General features: G+C 35.7%; 1 protein-coding gene and 1 long non-coding RNA gene across 2 annotated transcripts; one reads left to right on the top strand and one right to left on the bottom strand.

The window, feature by feature from the left end:
- Window positions 1–4457: 4457 nt before the first annotated feature.
- Window positions 4458–5608, bottom strand: LOC105313774 (uncharacterized). The gene is made up of 3 exons (XM_011407470.1): window positions 5410–5608; window positions 5014–5355; window positions 4458–4975 (listed from the first exon to the last, which is right to left on the bottom strand). The coding sequence occupies exons 1-3, from the start codon at window positions 5606–5608 to the stop codon at window positions 4458–4460; spliced, it is 1059 nt and encodes a 352-aa protein (XP_011405772.1).
- A 3744-nt stretch (window positions 5609–9352) lies between these two features.
- On the top strand, window positions 9353–10316 carry LOC109584281 (uncharacterized). The gene is made up of 2 exons (XR_002185931.1): window positions 9353–9687; window positions 9938–10316. It is a non-coding gene; the product is annotated as an uncharacterized LOC109584281 (long non-coding RNA).
- The last annotated feature ends 476 nt before the right edge of the window (window positions 10317–10792 follow it).

Below are 10792 nucleotides of genomic sequence, written 5' to 3'. Positions count from 1 at the left end.
CACCTCGAACTACTGACATGGCCATAAGAGATCCAAATTAAAAATAATGGTTGGAAGTTGAGTGAATTACTATTACAAAAAGTAGTCATTAACGAGAAGCTTACAGTGACAGAATAATTTGCCCATTGAAAAGAGAAACTTTACAGCTTTCCTGACTATACAGCGGATAAATTTCAGTATTGGATAAAAGTAATTGGAGATGACCGAAAAAAACTTAATAAAGTTACATTAAGAAAGACGAACTCACTGTCTACAGACAGGAATTGTAATGAAGTACTGACACTCTGGCAAACAATACTATTTTTCAGTATGTCATCAGAGGTACACATGGATGTTTCAAATCCCATATTATCATATTTTATCTTATTTGCCTGAATAGAACTTTTGATAACTTTAGCATATCTATAAACATTTCCATATTTATACACCTGCTTATAATTTAATTTGTCATGACTATAGATTGTAGATTATTATTATCTAAAGAGAGGAATGCTTAATCATGGAAAGCTCTATCTGGGCTACTTTAGCCAGCAATATAGGAATGGAGTCTCCAGTAGCATCACTGGCAATGTTAGGGATTTAACAAACTTTTATTGATGGTGAAACAAAGTTTATTGGTAAAAAATATTTTGATGATTGCATCACTAGTGGTGTTGAAAAAGCAACGAAATTGGTGTGGCATTACTAGGGATATTAAATAATTGTGGGAGTTGAGTCTTGTAAAAATGCACAAATGATGAACTCAGATGTCTAGCATAAGAGTATCAGCTGTAAATGAATGCAAAAATCTGGAACCAGTAGATAATCTGAGTGCTATGTTGAAATCACTTTCCATAGATTGAAATTTATTAGAAAGAAATGCACATAAAATTTGAAATGCCTAAAAGTGATTGTAATGACCGATGGACAAGGATTCAACAACTACAATAAGTTCTCTTCTTTTTAGCAAAACAAACACAACAACTTAATTAAAACTATTTACATAACTAGCAATTAATAATAACAATAGAGTAATACATACTGACACTAACAATAATAATAAGAGTACATAATAATCATAATCTTACAATACATAATGGTAATGATAATAACAATAATAATAATACATACTAATAATCATACTCGTTACAGTGATTGAAAAAACTAACACAAAAAAGTTTACTTGATTTTTATTTTCCATGGTTGCATGGAGTACATCCTATACAACATATGAACGTAACTATACATTAGTGCAAGAAATACACAAACCTTTTCTTGATCAACTTTATGAAAGTTCAATAATGGATGAGGCCCAAAATTTCGAACAAGCCTTTCAAATCACTTATGCTTGTAGTGTACCGTTGCCATGAGCCTCCCCAAAATGCCAGGAATATGAGAGTTTGGTTATATAGAAGTAGTCCTACATGAGCCCCAAATAATTTCCTGCTTTACAATAAATTGACTATACCACTAGGTGTTGTCCCTCTTCAACAGTGACTTTATAGCTCTGCTATGAGCTGAAGTATGCCACCACAAGGCTTTAAATGCGACACTTCGGCAATTAAATAGATTCTTTTGTGATGAGTGGCTACTACATCAGGGATGCCTAATTAAAAATCATTTTCATTAACAGTACAGGAAATTATACCATGCAATTTAGACAGTTTTGCTGGTTGGCCACACCAGTCAGAATGGGGATCTTTAGTGGTGGATAACTTTATTTCAGAAATGTGATGACAAGTAAATAAGAACCCTTGTAAAAGGTGGTACAGAAAGAGCTTGCCCGGTCCATTCCTGTCAATCCTGCTGTTGTAAATTTTTTTACAGAAGCAACATGCTTCATCTTGCCTTTTAGCCATTCAGAGCAGTTCTGTTCATTAATTGTGACAAGATGATCTACAAATTGATGATCATACAGATAATACTATAATTATTTTGAACTAGTACCGTCTGAATCCATTGAAAAGTCTATGATGAAAAACAAAATTGAAATGATAAGCAACAGTATTATTGCTAAGTTCCATCCATCACAGTCCACCGCAGTTTTGTGGCATCAGCCACATAGGACGGGAAATTAACAGTGAAGTAACTGGATGAAATCAAGCTCTAACATTGCTCTATTTTAGCAAGGGACCAAACATCCATGACAACCTGTATCTTATTGTAATGATTCCTAAGAAGGTCAATGTGAGCTGGATATGACGTGTTCTTGCATTTTGATTAACAATTGTCTGGCCTACGTCACAATAAATAAAAAGATGCAACCCAGATTAGTGCAGAGTGCTTAGGTATACACAACTACGTTGAATGGCAGAAACAAAGTTATGAGCAATGATCACCTGTGAATCATTGTGATCATTGTCCTTAATTGAATCTTCAAAAATGATATCAAGTTCCCCCCCAGCTACTTCATTATCATCATTTACTTCATCATTATCTTGAATCAAAGGTCGATCACCAAATTCATTAGAACCTGGAGGCTAAAATTTATAAATAAAATTAAACTTAAGAGGCATATCAATTATAATTCTTATTTGATTGCAATTTTATTTCGTGATTTCTAAAGGTTGATCTTCAATCACAGAAACATCAAAATCCTAATAAATGAAATTAAGGTTAACTCTCTCCCTCTCTGATTGATTATTTATGACTAAGTCATGATATAAAAGGATGATTTTTATACACATACAATACTCACATCATATGCATGTGTGTGTGAAATTTCTCCCTAATTTTTTGAAGTGTGGATAAAATGTATTTCTCTGTATGTAGCATTTCTATGCATCTTTCATAGATCATATGCATTTTGTTAGTCACTCTATTATTAAATCATAATAAAGGAGAAATGGCAGCAGCTGGCTTTTTCATTATACCTTCACTTTTTTATTATCTTGTCATGTTTATCACTATATACCAATTTTCCCTTTAGTCCGTGAGATGTTTTATTAGGACTATGTACTATACTTGTGCAGGCCAGTATAGTGCAATTATTATTGCTGTTTTGACACTGTCCTGACTCAGCTTCTGTAGTACTTGGCCCAGGAAAATGAATGTGGGAAAGTCATAACAAGTTAGTTTCTTCCAGCACTGGGAGAGTGCGACTATTCCCTCTGCACCCAGGTCTAGATGATAGCTGTAGAACCTACTGAGCTGTGCATTGTGATGGGCTGCAAATAGATCTACATTGGGTAAGCCCCACTTCTCTGCTACTGTTGTAAATATTTCTGGATCTAGCATCCAGTCACTGTATTTGACTCCTCTCCTGGACTGAGAGTCTGCAACTAAGTTTTGAGAACCTGGAATGTGAATGGCATGGATTGTCAACTTCCTCTCCAAACACCACTGCCACATTGAAATGGATAAGTCTGAGCGATTTTGGGAGTGTGTACCCCCTTTCTTGTTTAAGTAGGATATGGCTGTGATATTGTCTATCAGCAGAATACCATATTGTGCTTTATTTTGGTGATTTTGCTGTAAAATTGTAATTGGCGGTTTTTAATTTGGTGTTTTTTGTGTACACGTGTGTTACTGAGCATGCTCATTGATGATTGGTGGTTTAATATGGGCGATTCTGCTTGCAAACTGCCAATCACCAAAATAAAACTCCGCCAAATTAAAGCGCTATACGGTAATATGTAAGTCTGACCTATTGACCACAAAGGTTTTTTGAGCAAGAAGAGCTGCCATTAATTTTAGATGATTTATGTGGAAGGTCCTCTCCTCTCTTCATGATTAAGATTAGACCACAAATTTAATAGGGGAGCAGCTGAGGACAATACTGATGACTGATTTCTAGAGAGGGCTGATTCATTGCTGTTGGGAACTCCCTCCCAAAGACAGGGGCAATGTCCTTGTCGGCAATAGGGGTACATAGCATTGGTGAATCAGCCTCATGCTTATGACTCTCCTCTTTTCTCTAGAAAGGGATTTGATAAAGGTAGACTCGAAGAAAGATGTTATATTTTCTGGTAGAAAGAAGACTTCCCCTTCTGACAACCAGGGTAGCTCCAGATCTGATGGATCATCAGCCTCATCCTCTGATGTAGACTCTGAGGCCTTCCTCCTATGAGGGCTAGAGCCACTCTCAGGTTACTCACTAGTACCTGTGACAAGGGAAGGATAGCAGGGTTGGGGTCAATTACAAATTCATAATTACGATTACACCTATGATTACATGGTACTGCATATATAGTGATTATGATTACACACCTGTCATTAAATGTGATTACGATTACAATTACACCCCTGCTATGTCATATGATTACGATTATGATTACGACTATGTCACTACATTACATATAATTATAATGGAAAAAATTATTGCTCAAAATCATTGTTGCATCTTATAAACATAAGTTTTTCAAACATAACATCTGATAAACAACATCTTTCAGGCCTAAAAATTTTTCCACCAATAAAAATAATCTCAACAGGTCCACTAGATGCAGGTGTTTGTAAATAGTAGCCAGGTAGCTTGGCTAATTCTGGATAATTAGCTTCTTTCTCTTTTCAAAAAGGGGCTTTTCTTTTTCGTCTAGATTAGGCAAAGAAATATATTCTTCAAGCTGATGTATAATAGGATCAATATCACTTTGCGATGTGGACACGCTAGCTCTAGCCTGCATAAATTCAAATAGCATTGAGACCTTTTTGGGTGGAGGAAGCATTTCAGGGGCTGTTTTTGTTTCTTCTAAATATGTTGCATGTAAGTCATGTAATTCAGACCGAACTTTCTGAACTAAGATGTGTTTCAACTCAACTGATTCATCTTCACTACACCAGGCCATTTTCCATCTTGGGTCTAAAACAGCAGCAATCTTGAATATTTCTTCATTGTCATATTTAAACATTTGCTTCTCAAATGACGCTTTTAGATTTGTTGTAAATCTTGAGTTAAACTTTTGACAAAAGTTATCTATTTCAATTCGTAGTCCACGAATGACAACATTTTGTCCTTGAGTCAAATTGGTTGCCCATTTGAAAGGTGTTAGTATTTCTATTATCTGATATTAAGCTCATGGAGATTTAGTTTACCATTATAGTCAAGCTGTTGCATAGCGGTTGAGTCAGATACTTTAACTATAGATTTCAGCATTGTTAACTGTGAATTCCACCAGGTGACATTTCCTGACTGTAAGCGACCAATGTCCTCAAACAACTCAGATGCAAAAGTAGAATGCCTAAGATGACTAACTAATTTTGTTGCCTTTCCTAGCACACGTTTAACTTGGTCAGCACCTACTAGTCCATCTTTTATGACCAACTGGATAGTATGTGCAAAGCAACAATAATGGTTTGGCTTAATAAAATGCAGGTCATCATCAGATAAATCCTCAACTGGTTGTAACTCGTCTTCATCATCAGTGTCTTCTAGCTCTGATGCATCACAATCAATCTCAAGAAGTCAAAAGGCCCTTAGTATGTTAGCACCATTGTCAGTGACAATATTGTCAACCTTTCCTTTAATCCCAAACGCATGTTTGACATCTTCATAGTGCTCTAGCATTTCTTCTCCTGTATGAGAACTGGAGAATCGGCAACAGGCAAGCATCACACTCATTAACTGAAAATCAACAATGAAGTGGGCTGTCATGCCAAAATAGGACCTCATTTGCCTGTTTGTCCACATGTCTAATGTGACACAAACCTGTGGTGCCTTTTTTAACAAGGCTACAATTGTAGAAAAAATCTTAGTTTGATGTTGAGGGAGCAACTGGCTGCTTCCTTGATGGTATAGTGTATCTTAGTTCATTGGTCGCTGTATAGTAGTGCAAAGTGAACTTGTTAGAATTCAGCAGCTTCTCTTCAAGTGAATCTCCACTGGCTTCTTGAATGATATCTTCCAACTGTTCATTATATGCAGTGAGATTCCACTTTTTCTTCAAGTTATCCAAAATAAGAAGTCTGGCAGATTTGCAAGAGGTACAATTGCTAATCTTCATTGTTGCACGACATTTAGTGCATTTAGCAAGAGTGTCAGAAATATGAATAATCGATCCACTGCAAGCTACGCAGCTTAAGTAATCAGTTGTACTTAAAACTAAAATAATCTGCCCATCAGTGACTGCTTTGATTGACTGCAGATGATTAACTTCTTCATAGTCTTCCTCCTCAGAACTTATACCATCAATTTGATCCATTTGCTCAATTGAGGAACTGTCGCAAAATGATATGTGCTTGGCTCCTTCATATTGTCTTGTAAGAACATTCATTAGCTTATAGCACCTCCCTTTTATAGATCTATTGACATCTTTTCCCATAAAAAAACTCGAATACTTGATGTGGCGTCTTTGATGGTACAATCCTGTTTCGTCAGGCGCTTCCCTGACTTTGTGTTCACTTCTACTAATTCCTCAACTTTTATTATTTTACCAATAATTGATATTTGTTGATTAACAGCAGTAGATTGTATTTCATTAATGTCAATCACATCATTTTTAGCGACACCATCAGGCAATTTGAACTTTTTGGGCGACTGTTCAATAGTTGAAAATTGGCTGGTTAATATTTCCAAGGTTGAATCATATTTGTTATTTTGTATTCGACAGTTACTTAATGCAATTGGAGACTCTTCATTCTTGAATTTTTTGATAGTAGGTTAGCAAATTGGGTTCGAAGGAGATGAACCTAGCTGTCTTAATACCATCAGACATTCTTCCTTGAAAATACTTACAATTAATAAGAAGTAATAAGACAAAGATTTCCTCAGAGTTTTCTTGCTTAGTTTTTACTACTAACAACGCGTGTTACAAAAAACGTATATGATGGAAAAAGACAATTAAATTATTCTTTTTCAAATACCGCATTATTTTGAATGCACTAATAAATAGGGGTGATGTACAAAGACAGACAGAGGGATGGGCGTGACTGAGAGTACTGCTAGAGTTAGGGGAGCTCAGGCTCGCCCCAATTATACAGTAACAAATGAATATATGCATATGCAAGACTATACAAATATTTACGTTTGACTTACACAAAACTCATGAAAGGCGTTTATCGGAGTAGGTACTCTGTCAACTCTTACTGTTCTCATTTCTAATTCTGCATGTCACAATTTTTAAAATCTTGCTTCCTTTTGACGTCTATATAAATAGAAGGGATAAGGATAGAGAGCAGAAAGGATCAAGTTGAACACTTGCACATGCAGGCTCGTTGAAGCTCTTGTCTTTCTATAATTAATGGTAGAACTAACTAACATTTCACTTTTTCTGCAGATAGCCTTCCCTTCTTAGCTGGTGTTATGTAGTAGAAATAACAATGCCATCATGTGAGCTATCATGCATGAACATAAGTAGATAGCTTTTGGTGTTCCTGATGTAGCTCGAATAGTTGATGCGGCTGCCAACAACAATTCCATGCCTGCTGTAGGTTTTAAAAAAGACTACTTGAACATGCTATGTTAAGGCAAAAAGGTCATATAAAAGAAAATAAACTGTAGTATGCTTGTATCACAGCACACTATATATAGTGTGCTGACTGAGATACATGCCTACTACATAACATGTCTTCTCTGGTACATCGTCTCTTTTATATGACCTGATGTCTGCTCAAAGACAATAGCATGTGTTTCGAGCTATTTCAATTAACCCACTAGCCTGTAACTTAATTATACACATGCAATGTACCCATATCCAACAGGCCATATGCTGCTGCATTCAGGTTACATTTATGTGTATACACACCTGCATGCCCTGGTACCTTTGAGGATTGGGAGGTACTTAGACTGCGAGATCTGTTGCCTCCATTGTAGGCTTAGCTGGCACAACTTGTGAGCCACTATTAGAGCTGCCATTGTCCCTGCCTCCTGCCAGAGCTGATGAATCAACTTGCAGGTGAGCTGCTTTGGTCACGGTGCCATTTGAGCTCTATTGCTGTTGCTACCATAGCAATAAAAGAAGTATAAGAAGTTCAAAAGGACAATGCACTATGTTTAGAGATCTTGCACATGCCGGCATACCCAAATCCCATATGCCATCATACTGCTGCAGGATACATCAGTGCAAACTGATACTGTCATGATATGAGCTATCATAATGATTCGTGAGAGATACCTTTTGAATCTGGAAATTTGGTGGTACTCCGTTTTGACCTTCCTGACAGTGGATCTAAGTCCTTGGTTGTAGGCTTGGCCTCAAATTGCGAGCTAATGTCATTGTCCAGCTTGCCTGATGCTGATATGGTTGGATAGTTTAACTCTCTCTTTCTCTGGCTTTGTTGCTGGAGCTTGCAGTGTAGCCATTGGAAAGGGGACCACTCAGAATCTGAGTTCTTTTGAGAAGGGGTTAAACAGGAGGGTCACTACACTGTCAAATATATTAACTTTAATTATATGAAGGAAAAAGTTGACAACTTTATCAAAGTCAATAAAAACCATCAACTTTACCTTTTCAGAGGAATCATGATTATGCATCTACAAATCATTGTGGGATATCCTATTTGCCCTGATATGCGTACACAACACATTTACAGTAGGCCCTGCAAATCATCCAAAAGGGGTATAAAGAGAAAAGAACTGGTAATATTGTATTTTAAAAATTATAATAAATTAATGCAGGCAACTGTGACTTCAAGACTATTTCTAGTCAATACACACTCATTAAAAATTCAGTACAAAATCTTGTTTTATGCAATGCACTATAGTTTCCTGAAAAATTGCTACAATTGAAGTTATTGAAAAATGTCTTCCAACTTTACTTATGTTTGGAAATTAGAAAATCAGAAGCTATAGTCACTGTAATCTTCTATGATATAACTAAAACCAAAATTGCAGGACTTAGTTATTTTAGAGCTTTCAGAAAAGTCTTTAAAGTGTTAGACTCCATTGATTTAGGCATGCATTCATATGTAGCGCAGCATAAAATTAAAAAAAGTCCTGGGTTTTTTTACACGCTTGCTTTAAAATTTCTTAAGAAAAAAGGCAGTTACAGCAAGCCTGTGAGATATGTGAATAGATAAATTCCACTTCAGATTCTTAACAAGTGACACCTGCATAGCTATATAGGCACAGCAATAGTGACATCATCGATACATTTATTTCCTTCTCTACTCTACTACAACTACACCACGAAATTCATTCTCAGCTAATGAGGTCTTTTTGGAATTGCTTGCAGTTTGACACGCATGCAGAGTAAAGCAGACTCTCATGCAATAGGCTCAAACTAGGAAACTTAGTTTCCCAGAAATGCAGTATAATTCAGCATCTTTGTCAGCGAAGCAGATGAGCTTGTGCCTTCATAAAAGCTTAGTCTTCTTAATGAATAATGAGGCATAATCGGACTTCCTCTTTCTACACGAATCAGCTGAATGTACTTTAGTGAGGAAAAAAGTGCTTTACTGGCTGTATGAGTTACTAAATGTTTTAAAATAAAAAAGTGATGATAATTATATTGTCACTTACATTGATATTATCATCCAATTCTGGTTTCTTTGATTTTGGGATTCTTCATAATTAGCATTATACTCGCTACATATTATTGAGCATGTAGCAATTTTATATACATTGTTTATACTATGTGATTTATGTATTACTTTATAACTATTGACATGTACATATTATTATGTACTAGGTGGTTGCAGCCTAGGCAGTCTGTTTATTCAAAGGTATCAGATCTTGAATTACCTGATAAGGAGTAGATCCCAATGTGGCTTAATTAACAGTGAGGACAAGACCAAGAGAAACAAGTTGTGCTGTTTGTTCATGAAATAAATGTAAGTTGGAGGAGAGATAAAAAAATGAATGGAAGATGAGTTTTAGAAAGAATTTGAGAAATGCTGTTACATACATGACTTACATCATTAACTGTACAATGTACATACAATTGTTTTAATGGCTTCTTCGTTCTCTCCTCTTCTTTTCCTACTTCTCTCATTTGATCCTCTTTTTTCTTCACCTTCTTTTTCCATTCTCCTCTTTTTCCCACCTTCCTCTCCTTTTTATTCTCCCTCTCTTTTCTCTTAGGTTGAAGTCAGAGTTTAATGAAAGGGTAAAACTGGTACCGAATCACCAGACATTACTAATAATGAGAGCTGGTATAGATATGATAACTGGTGTATGTAAGCTAACTTAGAAGAGATGATTCATTCAACAACACTAGGGACTAATCATGTCTATCAGTCTATATCTATGATGATATATACACAATGGAGTACACTATTTTTGTAATGGACTGATGTATTTTATGCACTACATGGTATTTTTTATGTATCACTATATGTAATTGGTAGACAAAACTGCTAATTAAAATTTATTGTTTTGTCTATAGTTCTGCAAATTTACAGTCTCAAAATATCCTATAAAATAACTGCTTTGGCCAAATGCCAATTGTTATTAATGCAAATATCTGTTTTATGAGATGCTTGGTAGCACCCATGCTTTCTTCCAACAAGCTCTTCTATAGTTTGCTTTATTCGTTCATTGAATCTTGCCGTCCAAAATGGCAGCCAATTATTTCGCATAGGTGGATGCTGTATCTCAAAATAATGATATTCATGCACTAATCATTCACAGCTTGAGAAGTCTATAACTTAATTAACTTTACAAATATCAAATTGAACTCTAAAATGAGGATATTACTTAGGCCAGTCCAAGTTGATTTATAGTTGTTTTAGTTTCCTTTTTGCTGCCCACATGGGGCCATATGCCACTATCATTTATTGCAGTTTTTGATGAATCAATTCAATCACCCGCATCAGACCCACCTATAAAAGACTCTTCTTTGAGTGGCCCTTACATGTTGGGATGAAACTGACATAGTTCAAAAACAGTATTATAAATAAATGAGCTCATCGATAGCCAAGATGGTATATAGTACAC

The sequence above is a fragment of the Amphimedon queenslandica genome, unplaced genomic scaffold (genome assembly GCF_000090795.2).
Source record: "Amphimedon queenslandica unplaced genomic scaffold, v1.1 AMPQUscaffold_13225, whole genome shotgun sequence".
Taxonomy (NCBI): Eukaryota; Metazoa; Porifera; class Demospongiae; order Haplosclerida; family Niphatidae; genus Amphimedon; species Amphimedon queenslandica.
This window is presented reverse-complemented; position numbering and strand designations above follow the sequence as displayed.